The sequence below is a fragment of the Spermophilus citellus genome, assembly GCF_964194105.1.
Source record: "Spermophilus citellus genome assembly, chromosome: 11".
NCBI classification, from domain to species: Eukaryota; Metazoa; Chordata; class Mammalia; order Rodentia; family Sciuridae; genus Spermophilus; species Spermophilus citellus.
The window spans coordinates 134,921,925-134,945,299 of NC_138192.1; the positions used below are offsets into that span (position 1 = coordinate 134,921,925).

General features: G+C 49.6%; 1 protein-coding gene across 12 annotated transcripts in view; it reads right to left on the reverse strand.

The window, feature by feature from the left end:
* Positions 1 to 23,375, reverse strand: part of HDAC4 (histone deacetylase 4) — a 270,249-nt gene that overhangs the window by 65,373 nt on the left and 181,501 nt on the right. For all 12 annotated transcript variants that reach the window (XM_081260592.1, XM_081260596.1, XM_081260587.1 and 9 more), the window contains exons 5-6: positions 6,852 to 6,972; positions 703 to 824 (exon numbers count right to left, since the gene is read on the reverse strand). In XM_081260592.1, the coding sequence (XP_081116718.1) occupies positions 703 to 824; positions 6,852 to 6,972 (243 nt within the window). The remainder of the gene's footprint in view (positions 1 to 702; positions 825 to 6,851; positions 6,973 to 23,375) is intronic.

Genomic DNA, 23,375 nt, shown 5'->3' on the forward strand with positions numbered 1-23,375 from the left:
AAGTCTATCCCTGCCACAGCGAGATGAGGGTGTCCCTCCTCCGTGCAGGCTGATGCAGCTCAGCTCTCACCCTCTCTGCAGAACCCCAGGAGGAGCAGCCTTCTCAGGGCCCTGCCCTTCTTGCCACCCCAATGGACTACCCACAGTCACCCTGACCCTCTCCAAAGCCACTGCCCAGTTAAACCATAAGCCCAACAGCATCCAGTTGTCTTTTCAGACTGCTCCAGTGCTGCCTTCCTGCTTCTAGAACAGGCTTGATGCCCTTCTTGCTCTGCTCAGAACAGAACTCCTGCACCGAGCTGTGGACACCTGGGATTGCCCCCACAGGACAGGGTGGGTCTTGTTCTCACAGGGCCCTCCTCCCTCTCTGGGTCCCGACCAACTCCTGCTGGACACTGCGCAGAGCCAGCAGAGGGCTGTTGGCTGACTCACTCACCTGTGAACATGCCTGCCTGAGGAGCAGAGCTGTGCATCCCTGGACAGCAGTGGGCCCTGCCCTCACCCAGGGAGGACTAGCAGGCATATGTGCGTGGGGCTATGTGTTTTGGAATGAATCAGAAGGTCATGCTTGGGGATGAATTTTCAAACTGATGCTCTGACGAGAAAAGCCCTCACTAAGCACATCCTGCATGTGGCCCAGCACAGCTGGGGTACAGCTGCCTGGGCAGAGAGCCCCAGGCCATAGCAGCCCTTGGCACTGACCTGTCTTCCTAAGAGGGAAGTCATCTTTGGCGTCATACATTCCTAGGACCGGGTGGTTGTAGGAGGCCGACACCCCGCTCTGGGGCGGAGAACTCTGGTCAAGAGAACTGTGCTGCGTTTTCCTAGAGAAAAGGAGAGAGACAGGTCAGCTTGCCCAGGGCACCCCTGAGCCGGCAAGTAGTCCTCTGGCAGCCCTTCCTCAGGAGCCGTGGTGCTCGTCAGCACAGCCCCTCTTCTCTGATGCCAATAAGCTGGCCGACAGTGCCACAGCCTCTCTGACGTCACCCAGAACTGCTCTTCTGAGATCCCTGTGCTCAGCTGTTCTCTGACCACCAGGGTCACTACCGGCCACACAGGGGCTCTGTCCACAGGGCACAGAGCAAAGGAAGACAGAGGGGCTCGTGTCCAAGGGACCCAAGATGAGGTTGCAGTCAGGCGAGGCGGGGTTGGGGTGGTGGCCATGGGCACGGGAGACTTCTGGGCTCTCTTTGCCTCCCTGAGAGAGTGAGCCCCTGGGGATTCTCTTCAGCAGAAGCCCCCGGAACCTGCCCTCATCCGAGTCTTCTGTCATTTTCCTTCCTTGGGGCAGGGGCAGGTCAGAAGCAATAAACAAACAAACAAAAAAACCCACACCTTCCTGGGGCTCACTCTAGAAGCATATTCTTTCCAAATGGCCGGGGCCACCGAAAGTCCTGAACATGGCTGGCAGCAGTGGGCTGGCTGGAGGAGGCGAGTGAGGGGAAGAGTCAGGAGTGGGCCATGGGGACTCACAGCTCCTGGGGCAACCAAGACGACCAGCACAAGGCCTCTGTGGACACACTGCCGGTGAGTTTTGCTCTGAACACTGATAGGGAGTGTACTATATTCTGTGGGTCTTTAAGCTGCATAATCTGCTTAATGGCTGGAAACAAACTGGCCAACTTTCTTATTTAGAATTGCTAGATTATCCATCTGAATGCACAGCACTCCACGAGCACGCACCTGGAGTTATCGGAGTCCACCGTGGGAGCTCTGGAGTGCACCCAGGTGTATATTCAAATATCTGAACGTGCACACGCTTAGCGTGCAGAAGGGGTCCCAGAGACAAGCTCCCGGGTCTGGCCCCAGGACTCCAAGCAGCTTCGGGCCACACCCCCAGGCAGGACTCTGCTCTGAGGAGGTCTCCTCCTGTCTGCCCACAGGGTGCTCCAGATACACAGCCAGGGCTGGGGGCCTTCGTCTGGGGACGGGGCACATGGGCACAGGCCCCACACAGGAGCTTCCTGGAATTCCATGAGGACATGGGGCCTCCTCTCACAGTGGCCTCACAGAATCTGAGAGTCACACCATTTCTCCCCAGGACCGACCGAACACCCCCATTAGTATCCTGTGCACAGCGTGGCAGCCTGGGCCTTTTCTATTCACTCTCTCTTGCTCCTTGGTAAGAAATGCGGTATGACCTCGCTTGCGTCATGTGAGTTAGAGACAGTCACTCAACAGCTGCAAATGACTTCAATGTGACCATCTAAACCCATCACGTGGGACACTCACTGTAACTGCACCTGATGGAGCGTGCTTGGGAACCCAGTCAGAGGGCGAGGCTCTGGCTGCTGGGGATCTGAGGATCCACCTCACAGTGAGAGGAGCTGTGGGCATTAAAGCTTCCAGTCAGCTGCAGCAGGGGGCAGCTATGCACAACCCGCCACGGGCCGCCATGACACCAGGCTGCCCACTGGCCCAGTGGGCCTCTCAGGAGGGTCCAGAGCCATCAGAGGGTGCCCTCGAGTCCTCATGACCTGCGGGGAGAGCAGCCCTTCCCGAACACTGCAGCCTCCAACAGCTGCCGCCCAAGGGAATGGGCCCCAGGTGCTCATTCCACACCCCTACCCACGCTTGGGCCTCCCTGCAGGAGGATCTGCAAGAGAGGGGAGCAGAACCCCATCCCCACACATGCCCTCGCACACCCCTATGTCATACACACACTTTTCCGACACACCCACAGACTCACACCACATACCCACGGCACCACCCGCAGGTCCCCACACACACCCAGCCAACCTCTGCCTCCAAGGGCCACACGGCAGAACAGCTCCCTCGACCCAGCTCATCCCTGACCAAGGTTTCTCTTCCATTTCTGCAAACTTCAATTCCAGCCTGGGTCCTGGCTCATAGAAGCCAGGGCTGGTGTGCACAGGAGGCCCTGGAGGAGGGCCCACCAGCATGGTCCCCAGACAACCCTAGGGCTGGGTGTGCCAACAGCAGAATGATTGGCCAGCATGCATGAGGCCCTGAGTTCATCCAGCACTGTTAAAGTAAACAAGTGGTAAACAAATTAGATAGCAAAGCCCAAGGCAATCCCTGTCTTACTGGAGAAGACGGAAAAACAAACACTGTTCTGCTTTCTTTCCAAACATGATCTTGACTGTAGAATGAAACAACACAAACTCAGTCCCTTAAACCCTATAAAGAATTGGCCTTCCCCATTACATCAGACTTATACTAGTGTGTGATATAAATACGACTCTTGCGTTTAACGCACAGAACAGAACTATAATAGATCTGCATGTGTAACTTCAGATTTTTCTAGTAGCCACAAGAAGAAATGGGCGAAGCTGTTTGAACACGCTGCGGTTTCAGCCTGCAGCCCTTACTAGTAGGTGCTCAGCCTGTCTTTACATGGGTTGCCTGGAAGCTGGTGCTCCTGCCGTCGGCACACCTCAAGGGCACGCGCCGTGCTTTGCGGGCTCAGTGGCCTGCGCAGTCCAGCGAATTTCAGGCTGGAGCATGGGTGTCCGTCCACATCCAGAATCCCTGCTCAGGGAGGCCCGACAGCCCTGCCTCCAGGGGCCTCTGCAGCTCACTCTGCTGGCTCCGGTTCCTTGTAACTGGAAGCAGCAGGTAGAGGAGGGTCTGCCCCATCTGCACATGCTGCCTGAGCCCCAGGCCGCTGCCGGGGTCACACTGGCCCTCTCGCTGCTGTGCGGCCCTGGTGAGGGAGGTACCCTGCTTGTTGGACGCTTACCTATTAACCCTTGGTGGCCACAGGTAAAGGTGCTGTGACCACAACAGTACCAGCCTGGGTGTGGGCACGCTGTGCTTCTCCTGGGTAAATACCAGAGGTGTCCTGCTGGGGAGGGCAGGTGGACAGCCACCTCCAGAGACTGTCCAACTCTGTCCCTGCAGGGCGGGGCCACTCCACCCACCTTCCCACCACCCTGGCCTCTTAGAGCTGAGCCAGCCCAGAGGGTGCGTGGCCAGTGCCCTGTGGCTTTGATTCCTGTGTCCTTGAAGACCCCCATATGGCAGTCTTCTCATGTGCCCCACGCCTCATGCGGGCGGAGCTGTTTCCATCCCAGCTTTCTTCCCCCCGCTGTCCACCTGCATTAGTCAGCACAGGAGCTCAACCATGGTGTCCGATGCAGGATGGTCACACGCCTGCCCTCCCTCCCGTGTGCCATAGGCCCTTTGAGTTTCTTAAGGATGTCTTTCTTTTTAAGGTGGCTTTCAAAGAGAAGTTCAGAAGTTTCAAATTTTGATGAGGTAAATGTTTCAAGTTCGGGGTTTACAGTTGTTTTGGTGGATCTTTGCCTCCCCTCCCCCAGAGTTGCCGAAGCATTAGCTCTCGAGCTGTCTGACTAGCTCTGAGCCACCTCAGTGTGGTGTGACACCGGGGCCTCGGCTCAGCTTGAAGGTGCTATTTCCCAACCACAGTGAAGGCATTCTACTTTTGGGGTCCTCAAATGATAAACCTGCAGTCACCCAGCTCAAGGAAAACAAGCTTGTCACCTGGCTACCGTCCTTGAGATCAAGGTTGCCCCCTTCAACTGTGAGTGTCTCCAACTTTTGGAGTATAGCAGACACTCCCGGGCACCAAACCCAGGGCAGTATCCACCCTGCATGTGCCTGCTCACTGGGGTCTTCCCATCTCCCCTCCTTGCACCCAGGAAACCCTTTCCACCTCTCCTCACTAGAAGGCACCTATTCCAGACCCCGGTGAAGTCCCTGTGCCCAGCTAATTATAAGATGCCCCTTCCTAAGGGTCTCTGGACTAGGAAGGGCCTATTCCACAGCCTGCCTTGCCACTACTCCCCATCCCACCCCTCCCCACCTGTCCCCATCTGTCCCCATCTCCATGGCTCTCCTCCAGGGCTCCAGTGAGGTCAACCCTGCCAGCCCTCCTCCCCATCCCACCCACCCCAGCTGTCCCCATCTGTCCCCATCATGGCTCCATAAGCACACAGCTTAGGTGAACTGCAGCGTGTGAAGACGAAGAACCCGTGAGGGACACGAGGGCAGTCCTGTCACCGATGCTGCTCACTGCACCGTGGCAGCGGAGGCCGGTGAGGTCTGCCTCTTGATACAATCGTCTGCCTTCTGTTCTGGGGTTGAACCCAGGGGCGCTCTAGCACTGAGCCATGTCCCAGCCCTTTTGTCTTTTATTTGGAGACAGGGCCTCACGAGTTGCTGAGGCTGCCCTCCCCAGCTGCTGGAGGATGGGTGTGTGCCACCAGGCCCGGCTAGATGTACCTTCTGAAGCTTGAGGACTGCTGATTTTTTACCCATGAAATCACTAATTACATTTTGATTTATGTAATTTATGTAATTTGGGCTGGGGCTCTGCAGTAGAGCACTTGCCTTACATGTATGAGGCACTGGGTTCAATCCTCAGCATCACATAGAAATAAATAAATAAAATAAAGGTATTTTGTTCACCTACCAACTAAAAACATTAAACAAGACAAGACAAAACCCCTGTCCTGTTGCTTTTTCTCAGTGAGAGCACAGAGAGCCACATTCAGAGGGAGAACCTGCTGTGGGATGGCTGGTGAAGCACCTCACTTTGCCCCTGCAGAGTGGCACGGCTCTGCAGGGCGGCCACAGACTCCCTCTGAGTTGGCCTGTGGCTCTGACCAGCTCTCTGTGGTCCTGCCCACCTGGCTCTGGTGAGGTCTCTTACTACAACAACAATAAAGACATCAAGGGCTTCCTATTGCCTAGGAACTGCTAAAATATGGGTAGACATTTGGTTGCAGTGGCAAACAGTTCAGGCCCGAGTTCAGGTCTGAGCTTCTCCTGCTGCCCCAAAAAGACACGGTGCAGAAGACCAGGGTACAATGTAAACAGGCAGGGAAATGAACACAACTCCAGACGAAGAAATGCAACCGGTCAACAAACACATGAAGGAATGTCCACCATCACTACAGTTAGAGAAATGCAAATTAAAACGACAGTGAGACTTCATCTCACTCCAGTGAGAATGGCAATTGTCAAATATAAGGAACAATAAATGCTGGTGAGGCTGTGGGGGAAAGGCACACCCTTACACTGCTGGTGGGACTGCAATTAGTGTAACCACTGTGGAGAGCAGTGTGAAGATTCCTCAGAAAACTTGGAATGGACCACCATTTGACCCAGCTATCCCACTCCTGGGCAGATGATACCCAAGACTTAAAATCAGCACACTACAGTGACACACCCACATCCGTGTTTATAGCGGCTCAATTCACGACAGCTAGACTATGGAACCAACCTAGGTGCCCTTCAACAGACATATGGATAAAGAAAATGTGGTGTGGACACACAGTGGAATACTACTCAGCATTAAATAAAAATGAAATCATGGCATTTGCCAGTAAATGGATGGAACTGGAGACTATCATGCTAAGTGAAATAAGCCAACCCCCAAAACCAAAAGCTGACTGCTCTCTCTGATGTTCAGATGCTAACACACAATAAGGGGTGGGGCAGGGAAGTATTTGGGATCAGACAACAGGGAACAAGGGAAGGGAGGGGCTGGGAATGGGAAAGGGAGTAGAATGAACAGGACATCACTCTCCTGTGCTCACGTGACACACGACCAGGGAAACGCCACAACATGGACGGCCCCAAGAACGGGAAGTGACAACTCCCCATGTGTATAATGTCGAAGTACAGTATATTGTCATGTACAACTAAAAATAATTTCTGAAAAAGTTTAAAAGGCCAGGAACAGTGGCCTAGTGTTGCCCAGGAGTGCGGCCCAGTGCTCCCCGACAGACCCCCGCAGCCCAGGCCTCCCCAATTGCATCCCTCTTCCCGCAGTGCTGGGGGCTCCCCTGCCGAGGAGGTGAGAACAGAGCCAGGTGACAGTGCACCAGGCTCCAGGGAGGGCCCGCGCCCATGGCACTTACCCGTACCAGTAGCGGGGGTCACTGGAAATGCACTGGTTCAGGCTCCGGTGGGCCAGGGCCTTCTTCTTATTGAGCACGAACTCCTGCAGCTTCATTTTGACCTCGGTGCTGGCCACGGCACCTGGCAAGGGAGAGCAGAGGTGAGGCGCCCGGGGAGAGGCCTGGGCGGGGAGCTGCGGGAGGGCTCCTTCCAGCACGCGCTGCTCTCCGCTGGACGCACTGCTCTCCACTGGACACGCTGTTCTCCGCTGGACGCAGGCTCAGCGGTGGGAAGCGCTGGCTGCTGGTGACACAGCAGCCACTCTGCAGGGCACTTTAACACCCTAGAGACCAGGTCTGCGTGAGCAGGGCAGGGGAGGCAGGCGAGGCTCTGTGCGAGCACAAGGACCCCACTCAGCTTCACAGGAAGGCCGCAGACACACAGTGGCGGGGCCTCCCGTGTCCAAGGGTGGCTCTGCCCTCTCCGCCTGGGGCCACTTGGAGAGCAAACTGGGCCAGGTGGCCGAGGTGGAAACTGTGCTTGACACTTGAAGAAAACAGCCACCAGGGTTCTGCACATGGCCCTCGGCAGCTGCCCTGCTCCTGAGGAGTGCCCTGAGGATGTCCCTTGGTATTGCGTGGCACTCAGAGCACTTCTAATGACCCAAAACACTTCACGGGGCCAGCAGAGTGAGCCTCTATGTGGGACTGCTTCCTGCTGGGAGGCTCAGCTGCCGTCAGAAGCTGTGCTAATGGATACCCATTGGCGGGCGAGGCTGCCGCGTTCTGAGTGACCTGCACAGACCTCACACAGCTCGGCCATCTCTCTAAGCGCTTTCCAAAATGTGCCTGTCCACCAAGCACCAGGGGTGCAGACACCCTGCTTCCCAGTCTCGGGCCACCCCTGGTGACATGGAGGGGCTAGGCTGGCATCTCTGATGTCCTTGGGGACCCTGGGACTGGGCTGCTCTCTTGTCTTGGGGTGTGCCCTGCTCATTGTGCCTCAGGAGCCTCCCACAGTCGGGTGGGGGGCCGCACGGGGTCTGTGTGCACACGTTCTATTCACCGAGTTGTGGGACTTCCTTTGACAATGGATGTATGGAGAGCTGCTGTGTGCTGACCCAGCATGCTGACCCCACGGGGAAGCTGTGCAGGTATTCCTAGCCTACACCCAGCCACATGGGGGGAGACACGGGGGCCACGGTCCTCTCGGAGAGGTGGAGACTGGCCTCCGCTGTGGACTGTCCAAGAGGAGGCACAGAGGTCTGCCTCGTGCTGCCCCAGGAAACTCAGAGGCTCCCGTGCCTGTCTGCGCAGCCCGCTCTGGACTGCCCTTTGGAATTTCTCTGTGTCCTTGAAGATTTATGACTGGTCTTCCTTTTAAAAGTTTGAAAAACAAAAAAATTTTAGGGCTGGGTGGTGTAGCTCAGAGGCAGAATATTTTTCTTAACATGGGCCAGGCTTTGGGCTCAACAGCCACTATCGCCAAAAAAAAAAAAAAAAAAAAAGAAAGTTTGATTGAAAAAATCATTTTTAGCTTATTCTTACTGCTCTGGTGCTAGGTTTTATTCAATTATTTGCTATACTGCTGTTTTAGTCAGCTTTTTTGCTGCTATGACTAGAGGATCTGACCAGAACAACTGTAGAGGAGGTGCATTTAGGGGCTCACAGCTTCAGAGGTCTCAGTCCATAAGAGGCTGGCTCCACTCCTCAGGGCTCAAGGTGAGGCAGGACATCATGGCAGAAGATTGTGGCACAGGGAAGCGGCTCCCATGATGCTCAGGAACAGAGAGGTCTCCACTTGCCAGCTAAGTCTCATCCCCACCTGCTCCAGCCACACCCACCACTCAGTCACCACCCAGGGACTCCCTCTGAGGGGGTTAATTCACCGACTGGGTTAAGGCTCTCACCACCAAACCTTTCTGCACTGTCTCACACGAGAGCTCTTGGGGGACACCTCACCTCCACACCATCACATTGCTTTTCCATGTTTCATGATGTACCTGGAATCTATCCTGATGTGAGGTTCCATGGTGATTTTGAGAAACTGTGATCAACGGGTAACATCTTTAGAGAAATAAGTTTCCTTGCCACCTTTACCACACACCCCAGGTAACTGTCATCTGATGGCAGTGAGCGGGCATGGCCCTTCAGGCCCTTCAGAGGAAGGTGGCAGAGGTCCATTCAGGACGAGAGCAGAGCTTACAATGGGCAGACCAGGTTACCCCATGGTACTCCAGGTGTCACTGTCTCGGTCCTGGAAAGCGGGTCCCCGGGTGGATGAGAGCCCTGCAGCTCAGGCCGCTCCCTGGCAGGCGCCCGCAGGAGCCCCAGCAGGGCAAGCAGACCTGTCTGCTGGTCTATAGTTCAGGCAGAGTTCTCAGACTGTGACCTACCACCCAGTTTGCCTCTCCCTGCATGTACTCACCCACCCAGAATTCTCCTCTTAAAGGAAAGTTCTAGAAAGAAAAAAAATCACTAAAAGGACAGCAAATTTTTAAAATTTCCCCTTTTAAAAAAATTACCTCCTAATTATTATCCTTCACCCACTTGATCCACTGGCACCTTTGTGAGGTTCCACACAGTCCCAGCCACCAGGGACCAGGATGGGAGTGTCAGAGACACACCCCAGGCATGTGGGTCTGTGTCCACGTTCCCCCGGGCGGGAGCAGGGCAGGAGGGTGGAGGCCACTGGGCTGCAGTCTGAGAGCCGGTCCCCGTGATGAGTCCCTACTGTCCTCTGGCCTGCAGGAGGTGGGCCTCCACATCGGGACAGAGCTGCCTCCAAGACCAGGGCTCTGACCTCAAGCTCTGGCTTTCTGCACCTTCTTTACTTACTTTTAACTTCTGACCTACTTATTTTGCAGAGCGGGACCCAAACCCAGGGCCTCTCTGCCATGGTGCCGCTGCTCAGCAGTTTGCAGAGCACACTTCTCCCCAGAGGGAGGGGCAGGAGCCTGTGCTCAGGGCAGACGGGGCCTCTTTGGATGCCAAGTAGAGTTGACTGAAATACAAGTCTGACTGATTAAAGAGTGCGCTCCTGATACAGGCCATGAAAACTGCCGGCCACTCTTCAGGATTCAGTGTTTAGTTCCATGCACAGCGCTGCGTGGTGTGAGGAGCCGAGAGCAAACTGCAGCAGGACCTACGATGGTCGTACGTGAATGTCTGCAAACTTTTTACTAAACATTTGATCAGAAGTTCATTTAAAAAAAAACCCCAAGACACTAAAAAACAGGTGCTTTGCACTATGCAGCTGAATACTTAAGCACCGGATGCACCTTTGTGTAGTCTCCATCTGCCTCACAAACGGGGGCTGGAAGCTGTGACCACAGGATTCCCTCAGAGGCCAGGTGCCCTGGGCCACCGACTCCGGCACCCTAGAGGCTGTTTGCCACTGGTCTCGCCAGCCCTGCCACGCTCAGACCTGCCAAGTGCCCACCGTACACAGCTGGGCACGGACAGGAAACCTGACCACCCAGAGCCAGAGCAGGAAGCCCCGCCTGTGCCTGCTCAGCCGGCAGCGGCTCAGCTGAGAGCAGTCAGGCCACATTGCTCTGGACGCGTAAGCAGACCCCAAATGCTTTCTGGAGTCTTTTTATATTCCGTGAGCCCACTGATGATATTTTTATGGGAAGATTCTGGTAAACTATGAGGAAGTAATTTACTGAGTTGCGTTTCAGCAATCAGGAATCGGGTTATTTGTTGGTTAGTTGTGGTTCAGATTGATGAGCTCATGTCTGATGTTTGGACCTAAATCCTGACAAACAACCACTATATTCCTCACGGCCGAGGAACAGCAAGCAGCAGGGACACTGGGGCACCAGGAGCCCTGGGGTGGGTGGGTGGAAGGAGTGGGCCAGGCAGGGTGGTGGCCGCGTCAGCCCTGCACCCAGCACGGTCTGTGCAGGAGGCGCACCCTGGAAGCCCCAGGGCAGGCTGCTGAGGACCACGTAATGCTGCCCAATTAGTAGTACAAATTAGACCACATCCTGACTCCACCTGAGAATTAGCTTTGTGTAATGGCAATCTCTACATTAAAAATAAACTTAAGAACTGAATTTGCTTGATAGTTATTTAATTCCTTTTCAAGCATAAGGGCTTTTTTTTTTTAAAGTCCCCTTTGAAAATGCTTCAAGTGTAACGAGGATTGATTAAAGGCCAGATCTCAGTCCTGCCACCTAAAAACCACAGGGAGGCTGATCCCCAGGGCATCTCCCCTCCAGACAAAACGAAGCACAGAGCCGCACAGAGAGGCTGCGTGGGGAGGACTGGCCCAAGCACACCCTGTCCCGAACCCCAACTGCGAGCCACCGTGCCGCGGGGAGTCCCAGTGAACACCCAGGAGGCCTGGGCACCACTCCAAGCTCCTGCTGAGAGAGGGAGGGCGCGGCAGGCAGGCCCAGGTGCAGAGGGAGCCTCTTCTCTAGAGCACCTACAGATGGGAGGAGAGGCAGGCAGACAGGGCAGGGCCACGGAACTGGAAGGCACCGAGGAGGAGGAAAAGCTCTGGTGGGACCACCAGGTGGGCACCCTGCAGGTCGGGTGGCCAGACATAAACCCAACTCTGACTCAGCTCCCAGACAATTAAGATGGAGCCTCACCTCTGCTCAACCACAGGGCCCATTGTGAAGGGCTGTGCTGCTGCCCCAGGTCCCACAGCGCCCCAGAGCAGTTTACACGCTGTTCAACAGGTGACCTCAAACACTAGGCAGGCAGGAGACAGGAAGCACGAGAAAACCAGGAAATCGAGAGGTAGGAAAGCCGAGTTGTAGCCTCGCTCTAAAATGACTGCGCCACGCACAGGGGAGATGAGAAGCCCCCAGGAAACCCTGTGAACAAGCCAGGGGAAGCTCTGGAACTGGACATCAATACATGAATCAAACCCCAAGGGTCAAGGTTAACAGCAGTCACTTTGCAGGTGGGGGACAAATTAGTAAAGTGGATGACAGGTCAGAAGAATAAATCCTACCCATAGCAGGCGCGCAGGAGGGACATGCGCACAGAGAGAGTGAGAAGCCTGGGGACATGGGGAAGGACCTCACGGGGCACCCAAAGTCTCAGCTGAATGGAGGGACTGGGCACAAAGTAGCATTACTGGGCACAAAGCTAAGAAAATTAGCTCTAACAACTCTCAGAAGTTTGCAGAACACAGTCGTTAACAATCACAAACCCAAGCAGAATAGATGAAGGAAGGCCACAGTAAAGTACATTGCAGCAAAACTTCAAAAACACAAAGAGAGAATCATAGAAGTAGCCAGAGAAAAAGATCCTCTTCAAAGAAGTGTCCAGTAGGACTGGTCTTTGGAGATTAACAGAAAAGTTAAGGGAGTGGAATCTTCAGATGCTGAGAAGTCCATACACTCATCAAAAACAATCTTCAAAGATTAACATGAAATCAAGTTTCACACAAAACTTCACCGCCATTAGACCTGCATAGAGCCAATCGTGAAAGAAAACCATGAAGGTGCAAGTTCAGACAGACATGGAGAGGGAGGGAAGGGAGACGTGTGGGCGGCCCTCACCGTGGGAAGTAACAGCAGCATCTCGAGAGTCTTAAACACAAGGGTGAGCCTGAGTCCAACGTGAGGCAGAGGATGACGATACCTGAGACCCTCACACTGTCTTGGGACAGGCAGATACCAATTCAGTAACTCTTGCTTTGACAGACGGAAGATGGCTGTTGTGATCCCCAGGGCACTCCATAAAGGAAGGGAAAACAGTGATCAGCACACCACGCTGGCAGGAAGGGGAACTGAACGTTGAAAAGCAATCTAAAGCAAGAAAGTGGAGCCAGAATATTTGGGATAATTAGGATTTATACAATGCAAAGATGGATTTTAGTCTATATGTATTAATAATTACATTAAATATAAACAGACCAAAATAATTAAAAGACAAAGATTGTTAGACTGAATGTCAAAACTTACAGGATGTAGTTATAGTTGTATTTAGAAGGAAACGTATAGTTATAAACGTCTGTGTTAGAAGGCTGAAGTCAATGATTCAGGTATCTAATAAAACCAGAAAAAGAGTAACAAATTAAACCCAAAGAAAAATGAAGACAGGAAAATAAGATTACCAAAGGTGAAGGAAACAGAAAAACAGATATTCAACGGGCAGGACAGCAGCCATGAAGTCCAAAGGTTGTTCTCACAGACTAGTAAACCTGGGGAGACTGCCCGAGAAAAACTAAAACGCAAGTGAAGACAGAAAGACAGAGAGAGAGGGCACATGTGAATGATAGCGTCAGGGTAAAAGGGGCCAGCACTAGGATTTCACAGACATCAAAGCACTCAGCAGAGGCTGGGACAACAGCAGCACACCAGGAAGTCAAGGATGTGTAAGAAAACACACGTTTCTCACAACACCACCTACCTAAACTGACCCAGGGAGAGCATCGGATGAATGAGTTTAAAAATTGGATATGTCATCGAAGACCTTTGCACAAAGAAAATCTGAGAGTCAGTTGGCTATAACAATAAATTTCATAGGACATTTAAAGAAAAATAGTATTCATGTTAGATGAACTTTGCCAGGAAATATAGAAAGAGGGAATGATGCTCAGTTCCTCTTAAGGCCAGCATAGTCATAATAGTAAAAGCAAGAACTGATAAGCAAGGAACTGATAAGCAACCTCTCATGAACACAGCTACAAACATATAAAATGCTAAGAAATAAACACTTGTAACACACACAAAAATGATGCATTATGACTGAGTTGGTAGGAAATATTACAGAAGTGCAGGTTAGAATTTCTATTAAAATCTATGCAATTCACATTAACCAACCCAGCAGAAAAATCATACAACCACGTTCAACAAATACTGAAACATCTCATAAAGATCCATACCATTCATACAAAGCTCATCGCAAAGAGAAATGAAGGAACTCACCCATAACCTCATCCAGGACCTGTCGGACCCAAGTGGACAATGGAATAAAGTTCAACCAAACCTTGTTTGAGTTAGCTGCTCTGTCACTGTGACCAGAGTAGCTAACAGGGACAACTTAGAGGAGGAGGGATTTGGTTGGGGCTCCCAGGTCGGGAGGCCTCAGCCCACAGACAGCTGTCCCACTGCTGGGGGCCACAGTGATGCAGCACATCCTGGAGGGAGCTGAGCTCAGGTGAGAAGGGGGAGGGGCTGCAGGAAGGGGCGCCTCCCAGGGCTGACCCCAGTGGCCCTCTTCCAGCCTGGCCCACCTGCTTGCCCTCCCCACCCCGTCAGCCCATTCAGACTAGGGTGGGCTGACGAAGTCACCAGACCATGGGGTTCCTCTAGAGATCATGGTACTTGATGGAGAAGTGGAGGCCGACCGGGAGCTGCAGACGTCACTGTAGAGCTGCATTGCAGCAAGGTCCTCGAGAGGAAGAATAAAACAGAAAGGAGAAGACACAGAGGCCTTCTGACCAGACAGGAAGAGGCCATCTTGTCACTGCACAGATGTCGAAGACCTCGATCCATCTGCCAACAATTAGAATATGAGAGCTTAGCAAGGTCACGGCACAAAGTCAACTACTTTTCAAAATTACAAAACCCAACCTATCCACAACAGCACCAAGGACCATCAGATAGCTTCAAATACAACTGCTAAAACATATGCAAGGCTCCTGCACCTTGTCAAGACTGGAAATGACCAATGTGGTAAAACATCAGGGCTCCCTGATTCGATCTACAGAGACAGGGCGAAACACAAAGAAAACAGGAAGGGCCCAGAATGGGAAGGATTCGTAGCCCAGTCCACTTTAGGCTTTGAACTTCGCCTTGCTGCTCTGCTCTGGGACTTGCTTTGAAGGACATGTTTCCTTCTCTTCCTCTCTCCTCCTCCGCCCTCACCTCAGGGAAACAGGATTATCTTTGGTCCTCACCCCATGCAGAGTTATCTGCCCTTGAGCACACCCACCACAGGTACAGAGTGATTCAGACTTGGGATAGCACCAGCACATCTCAGAAATGACCTTCTCCCAAATTGACGAGTGAATTACAACCCAGAGAACACGTGGAATGCAGCCTCTTTAAAAACCCCTGAACCCTATGGGAAGAATCACAGATTCTGGGACAAAGTCCTGTGTTTCCCCTTTGTTACCAAGGCAACAAAACTTATTTGCTTTTTTCTTAAAACTGTGTCCTCATTATTGGATTGGCATTCGGGACAAGGATGGATCTTTGGGCAACAATGGAAAGACGGACACTGGTGGACACAGACCCACAGCTCACCTGTGGGAGCAGCCCACCTCCCACCTGCCCAGCAGACCTCAGTGCACACAGAGGTGAAGGTGGGAGACAAGTGCACGGCTCTGCGGAAAGCCCAGAAACTCAGCCACCATTCACAGCAGGCCCTGCAGCCTGGTGGCAGGAACCGGAGGCGTGTAGCCGACATGCAAGCCCTGCAGGTAACACAGAGAACACGTTCATGGCTCTGGAGGAGGGAAAGTTCTCTCAGATGCCACAGAGAAATCTGCAGGGACAGGACTGAGGAATGGGACTGCACTGGAGCAACTGCACTTGGCTCCCCCCAACTGGACAGTGAGAAGGCACAGCCCAGAGTGCAGAAGAGGTCCGCGTGCTTCCGGAACACACAGAGAGCAACCCAACCCCGAAAAGGGGAGAGGGCCGTGTCAGTCAGCTTTTTCAGTGCTGTGACAAAAAGGCCTGACGAGCAATGTTAAGGAGAGAAACTCACTTTGGGGAGGGCTTGGTCCCCAGACAGCCAACTGCATCCCCTAGGGCCCAGGGTGGGGCAGAGGAGACCAGCAGGGAGAGGGTCCAGGACAACAGCCAGAGGCTCTGCTCCACAGGGACAGACCGCCTCCCGCAGGTACCCCACCTACGCCCATCAGGGCATAAGGAGTGATTAGGGCGAGGCTCTCACAACCCAGTTCCTGCTCCGTGAGCTCTCCTGCACACGCTCCTGGGTGTGAGGAACAGACCACCTCCCGCAGGTACCCCCACCTACGCCCATCAGGGCATAAGGTGTGATTAGGGCAAGGCTCTCACAACCCAGTTCCTGCTCCGTGAGCTCTCCTGCGTTGCCTTACACACGCTCCTGGGTGTGAGAAATAGAAAGGGCAGTGCGCATTTCCGAAATCGTCTTTAGCCTTAACTGGGATGTGAGATCCAATCGCAGTCACTTAACGACAGCCCTTCCCAGACCATAGACGACAGCTCTGAACTCACCAGAGCAAGGGGCAGTGCTGCATCGGGGTCAGAGCAGGGACTGCCCGCCCAGGTGTGCTGCCTTGCTGCCCTTCTTTGATTTCTTGAGGCTCCCAGGAGGGGCCCAACATGGGGCTCCATACTTTTCCGAGGGGGTCCTGGGGTCTCCCTCCTTAGAGGAGACACATCCGCTGCCTGTTGCCTTGGAGTGGGGGAGGAAACCCGAGACCTCTGCGGCTGACAGTGGACCACAACATGCGGAAAAGGCCAAGCAAGCACCGTGGTGACCAGTCACTCCCTGCACGGACCAAGGTAGGCAAATCTGCTTCCTTGGAGATCAGGATGTCCCAGGGGTGGTGAGTGGGACTGAGGAACATGAGCCCACACCCTGGAGAGCAGGATGGCGGGTGGGCAGGAGCACAGGGGGTCCGGGGTGGCCAGCGAAGGGGGGCTGAATACACGGTGGAAACTCAAATACAGGAACCTCTAAAAAGTGGGGAATAAAAATTCTAGGCCGGGGCTGGGGATGTGGCTCAAGCGGTAGTGCGCTCGCCTGGCATGCGTGCGGCCCGGGTTCGAGCCTCAGCACCACATACAAACAAAGATGTTGTGTCTGCCAAGAACTAAAAAATGAATATTGAAGAATTCTCTCTCTCTAAAAAAAAAAAAAAAAAAATTCTAGGCCTTGGGGCTGCGGTTGTGGCTCAGTGGTAGAGCGCTTGCCTAGCATGCATAAGGCACTGGGTTCGATCCTCAGCACCACGTAAAAATAAAAAATAGATACTGTGTCCACCTAAAACTAAAAAATAAACATTAAAAAAAATTCTAGGCCTGGGGCTGGGGTTGTGGCTCAGTGGTAGAGGGCTTTCCTAGCATGCGTGAGGCCCTGGATTCGATCCTCAGCACCACATTAAAATAAATAAATAAATGAATTGTGTCCACCTAAAACTAAAAAATAAATATTAAAAAATAAAAATTCTAGGCCTGGGGCAGGGAAGGACGATGGAAAGATCCCTTTGAAGAGTCCTAAGCAGGGAAAACCAACAGCGGTGATGGTGGGAGTAAATCTGCCCCAGGGAGGACAGTGGCCACCTGAACCTTGGGTGCAGACCCTACTCCTGAGGTCCCCAACTCACAGGTCCTTTCCACATCGGGTCATACTGGTTAGATCTGGACAGGCTCTATTTTAATTTCTAAAGGGTTAACTACGATGGTTCCTTTGCCTCCTACTGTAGGAACTTAATACCTGGTGAAGAGCTACCAAACCTTTGCTTCCTGTGTCTTCTGCATATGTGCACACCTGTGTGCTGTAGCTGTGTCTACATCGCCTCACGGTGTCAACGCTGCCTTAGAGACAAATGAGAACTCACAGACTTAATGAATGGACCAAATGCCTTTCAGTTCACGTGATGGAAATAAAACTTAAACACAAAGGACCCATCTGAGTTGGTAAGAGTAAAGAGCCCTTGAAATCACTACCTCACGTGTTTTTCTAGGGGCCACCAATCGGTGTTGGTTTCTATAAAAGGTTTATAGTACAACGTCCATTGCTTTCAAGGATTTTCCTCTGGTAGGAATAAATGATTTAATAAGTGTTAACTGGACTTGTTTGACACCTTGGTTTTCATGAGTAACCTAAGATGGAAATGGGTAAATTAGTTTTAACATAAAAGGGATTAATCTTCATAAATGTGTTTGTTAAAAGAGATATCTGACTAACCCTAACCCTAACCCCTCACCACTAGTTGACAATGCCTTTATGGTATATAAATGCCTCGGAGGGACGGAAATAAAAGTCCACCTGTGTTTTGTTGGCACCTATGCAAAGGGATCTTCAAGGAAACCTAAAGAAAATGATAGAAAGGGCTCCTCCATTGGATACCAATATGCCTAGGGTAAGAAAATGGGCCAGAGGAGCCTCTGGTTGCAAATGACAGCGGGGAACCCACTAAAATATCCCTGTGCTCCAACCCCTCGGTGAAGCCCGATTGGGGGTGGGGGGGAAGCACAGGGTTTTTTAAAATTCTATTTGTTATACATGATAGCAGAATGCATTATGATTCATATTACACATATAGAGCCCACCTCTTCATTTCTCTGGTTGTACACAAATTAGAGTCACACCATCCCTGTCTTCATAGATGTACTTATGGTAATGATGTCCATCTTACTGCACCATCTTTGCTACCCCCATGTCCCCTCCCTCCCCTTTGCCCTATCTAGAGTTCCTCTAATCCTCCCTTGCTCTACCCTCAACCCCATTATGAATCAGCCTCCTTATATCAGAGAAAACATTCATGTTTGGTTTTGGGGATTGGCTAACTTCACTTAGCATTATATTCTCCAACTCCATCCATTTACCTGCAAATGCCATGGTTTTATTCTCTTTTATTGCTGAGTAATATGTCCCATTGTGTATATATGCCACATTTTCTTTATCCGTTCATTTACTGACAGGCATCTATGTTGGTTCTACAGTTTAGCTATTGTGAATTGTTCTTCTATAAACACTGATGTGGCTGTGACCCTGTAGGACACTGTTTTTACTTTCGGTACAGACTGAGGAGTGGAATAGCTGGGTCAAATGGTGGTTCCATTCCCAGTTTTCCAAGAAATCTCCATACTGCTTTCCATATTGACTTCACCAATTTGCAGTCCCACCAGCAGTGTACGAGCGTGACTTTTCCCCTATATCTTCGCCAACACTTTTGTTGTTTGTATATTTAAAAAAAATTTTTAATTTCTTTTAATTACTCATGACAGTAGAATGCATTTATGCATGTTGATATGTCATACATAAATGGGGTAATTTCTCATTTTTCTGAGCATACATGTTGAAGTATATTGGTCATGTAGTCACATATATACATACAACAATAACGTGTGTTTCATTCTCTACCTCTCCTATCCCCACATCCCCTCCCCTTACCACCCATCACTTCCCACTACCTAATCTAAGGTAACACTATTCTTCCCTAGTGCCCCCCACCCCTGCCTGACTGTGAATTAGCATCCACATTTTGTGGGATTGGCTTATTTCGCTTAGCATGATATTCTCCACTCCAACAATTTACTGGCAAATACCATAATTTCACTCTTCTTTAAAGCTGAGTAATATTACATTGAATATATATACCACATTTTATTTATCCATTCATCTATTGAGAGACACCTAGGTTGGTTCCACAGTCTAGCTATCGTGAATTGAGCTGTTATAAACATTGATGTGACTATGTCACTAATAGTATGCTGATTTTAAGTCCTTCGGGTATAAACCAAGGAGAGGGATAGCTGGGTCAAATGGTGGTTCCATTCCCAATTTTCTGAGGAATCTCCATACTGCTTTCCATATTGGTTGTACCAATTTACAGTCCCACCAGCAATGTATGCATGTGCCTTTTTCCCACATCCTCACCAACATTTATTGTTGCCTTCTTAATAGCTGCCATCTGACTGAAGTAAGATGAAATGTTAGAGTAGTTCTGATTTGCATTTCTCTAATTGCTAGAGATGTTGAATATATTTTCATATATTTGTTGGCTGACTGTATCTCCTCTTCTGAGAAGTGTCTGTTAAGTTCCTTGGCCCATTTATTGATTGGGTTATTTAGTTTTTTGGTGTTAAGATTTTTGAGTTCTTTATATACCCTAGAGATTAGTGCTCTATCTGGTGTATCTGGTGTGTGTGGTAAAAAATTTGCTCCCCAAATGAAGATTTCCAGTTTTCCCAGCACCATTTGTTGAAGAGGCTATCTTTTCCCCAATGCATGTTTTTGGCACCTTTGTCTAAGATAAGTGTAGTTATGTTGGCTGGTCTCTGTGTCCTCTATTCTGTACCATTGGTCTATAACCCTATTTTGGTGCCAATACCATGCTGTTTTTGTTACTATTGCTCTGTAGTATAGTTTAAGTTCTGGTATAGCGATGCCACCTGCTTTACTCTTCCTGCTAAGGATTGCTTTACTATTCTGGGTCTCTTATTTTTCCAGATGAATTTCATGACTGCTTTTTCTATTTCTATGAGGAATGTCATTGGGATCTTGATTGTGATTGCATTAAATCTGTATAGTGCTTTTGGTAGTGTGGTCATTTTGACAATATTAATTCTGCCTATCCAAGAAGAAGGCAGATCTTTTCATCTTCTAAGGTCTTCTTTGATTTCTTTCTTTAGGGTTCTGTAGTTTTCATTGTAGAGATCCTTTCACCTCTTTCATTAAGTTGATTCCCAAGTATTTTATTTTATTTTTTTGAGGCTATTGTAAATGAGATAGTTTTCCTTGTTTCCCTTTCAGAAGATTTGTCACTGATGTACAGAAATGCTTTGGATTTATTAGCGTTGATTTTATATCCTGCTGCTTTACTGAATTCATTTATTAGTTGTAGAAGTTTTCTGGTGGAATTTTTTGGGTCTTCTAGGTATAGAATCATATTGTCAGCAAATAGTGCTAATTTGAGTTCTTCTTTCCTATCTGTATCTCTTTAATTTACTTCATCTGTCTAATTGCTCCCAAATGGTAAAGTACTCTCCTAAGCTTTCAAGAACTATGTTAAATAGAAGTGGTGAAAGAGAGCATCCCTGTCTTGTTCCAGTTTTCAGAGGGAATGTTTTCAATTTTTCTCCATTTAGAATGATGTTGGGGTTTAGCATAGATAGCTTTTATAATGTTGAGATATGTTCCTGTTATTTTTGAAAAAACAAATAAAATTGACAAACCCTTAGCCATGCTAATGAAGAGGAGGAGAAACTCAAATTACTAACATATGAGATGAAAAAGGAGATATCACAACAGACACCACAGAAATACAGAAGACAATTAGAAGTTAACTTGAAAAACTGTACTCCACTTAAATAGAAAAATATCGAAGGCATCGACAAATTTCCAGAGTCTTGGGATTTGCCCAAATTGAATCAGGATGATATACACAATTTAAAGAAATCATTTTCAAGCAACGAAATAGAAGATGCCATCAGAAGCCCACCAACCAAGAAGAAAAGCCCAGGACCGGATGGTTACACAGCCGAGTTCTACACAACTTTTAAAGAAGAACTCATACCAATACTCTCCAATTTATTTCAGGAAATAGAAAAAGAGCACTTCCAAACTCATTCTATGAGGCCAATATCATCCAAAACTAGGCAAAGACACATTTAAAAGAAAACTTCAGACCAATATCTCTAATGAACATAGATGCAAAAATTCTCAATAAAATTCGGGCAAATCAAATACAAAAACATATCAAAAGATCATGCCCCACGATCAAGTGGCGTTCATTCCAGGGATGCAAGGTTGGTTCAACATATGGAAATCGGTAAGTGTAATTCATCACACCAACAGACTTAAAGATAAGAACCATATGATCATCTTGATAGATACAGAAAAAGCATTCAGCAAAATACAGCACCCTTCATGTTCAAAATACTGGACAGAGTTTGTTTTTTGTATAAGCCGGGCTGTCCAGCCCTTTCCTGGGTAGGACCTGTGGTGCAGGAGTAAATGTACAGGCACATTCTCACCTGGGGAGCAGCAACTTCCTTCCCAAAGCCCGCTCTCCTGGGAGAGTTAAAAGTGAGTGAGGCCCTTTGGGCAGAGGGACACTGAGAAAGATGATCAATGCTACTGACCAAGACTTTGTTTAAGGAGGAGTTAACCTGCCCCAGGAAGACACACACACACCCCTTAAAAGAGAGGCATTAATGGGGATCCATTCTCTTCTGGACAGATTCATAAAACATGAATTGAGCCAGCTTTGCCAGGCACCCTAAACAAGTACACCTCTAAAAGCCTAGGAGAGCACTTTCCCAAGGGGGTTCTGCAAACTAAAGTGGGCTGTAAAGGGAATCTCCTTCAGATTTACACAGAAATAGCAAATTTAACTGGGGACTTATTTATGTCTTTAATGTTCTGTAACTGGACAAAGGTAACCTGTTATCAAAACACACACACACACACACACACACACACACACACACACACGCCGTGCCCAATAGACTCCCTCTGCAACCCAGCATACCTCAGCAGGAGCCCCTGTTTTTATATATAAACACACACACACACACACACACACACAAATTTGTGTTACTCTTAACACAGGGATGGGCATTTAAATGTATTTTTGAAAGATAATAAAAAGAATCTGAGAATGATTTAGGTTAGGAGTGCTCTTAGCCTTTCTATTGGATTCATTGTTCAGACATAGTGTTGTATTGTGTTACCTGACATTCAGATTGATTTGGGAAACAACATATGAGAACTTTGTAAAATGCTAGTTAAGACAGAGGCGGGGGGCAGGAAAGAAGGTGAACGAGGTGGACATCACTGCCCTGGGCACATGTAAGAGCACACCATGTACAACCAGAGAAAGGGAAAGACGTGTTGCAATGGTGCACAAGAATCAAAATGCATCTTGCGGTCATATATACCTAATTAAAATAAATTTAAAAAAGAGAAAGAGGCAAAGATCAGCTTCAAAAGTATAGCACTTTAAATAAAATCGGCCGAGAGCCCCGCCTCCCCTGAGTGCACTTCTGCCTGCCCCCCTACTCCATGCTAAGAAGGCTCCAAAGTAGACCAGCATTAAGTACATTTAATATCATGTTCAAAAGAGATGTTTTTGTTGTAAGGAATATCTCAAAAATAAACAAACAATATAATACAAAATTAAGTAAGGGTTTGGGTAAATCAAAAAAGATACTCAAGGTTGTACAAGAGTTTTAAAAGAAAGTAAAATTTATAAAGGATCTTTATGTAATGAAGTTGATACGGGTTTTTGTGGAGGTAAAACAGATACTCAATAAATATTAGTGGATAGAAATTATGTTTCTTGACTCTATCATACACTATGTTTTTGGTCTTGTTAACTTCATTTTGTATCATGGTAAGGTTTTGTGTCTGCTGCCTGCTAGGGTCTTGCAGAACCCCTGCTGTGAAGAACAACTGTCACCTACAGGGTGGTTGGATACCTAGCTGACTCCAGCAATCACCCTGACCAGTTAAGTGAAAGGGGTAACTATGAAATCATCAACATTGTAGTTTAAGACCCAGAACTCCTTTTTTTGGGGGGGGAGGGGGAGGTTACCAGGGATTGAACAGAGGGGCACTCAACCACTGAGCCACATCCCCAGCCCTATTTTGCATTTTATTTAGAGACAGGATCTCACTGAGTTGCTTAGCACCTTGCTTTTGCTGAGGCTGGCTTTGAACTCACGATCCTCCTGCCTCAGCCTCCTGAGCCGCTGGGATGACAGGCGCGCACCACTGCGCCTGGCAGGTCTCCTCATCTTCAACCACACGTGGCGATTTGTCAGAGCACCTGTCTTTTTTTATGGTGTGATTATTATGAGCTGCTGCTCAGACTCCCCCTCTGGAGTTGGCGACTCATCACTTCCA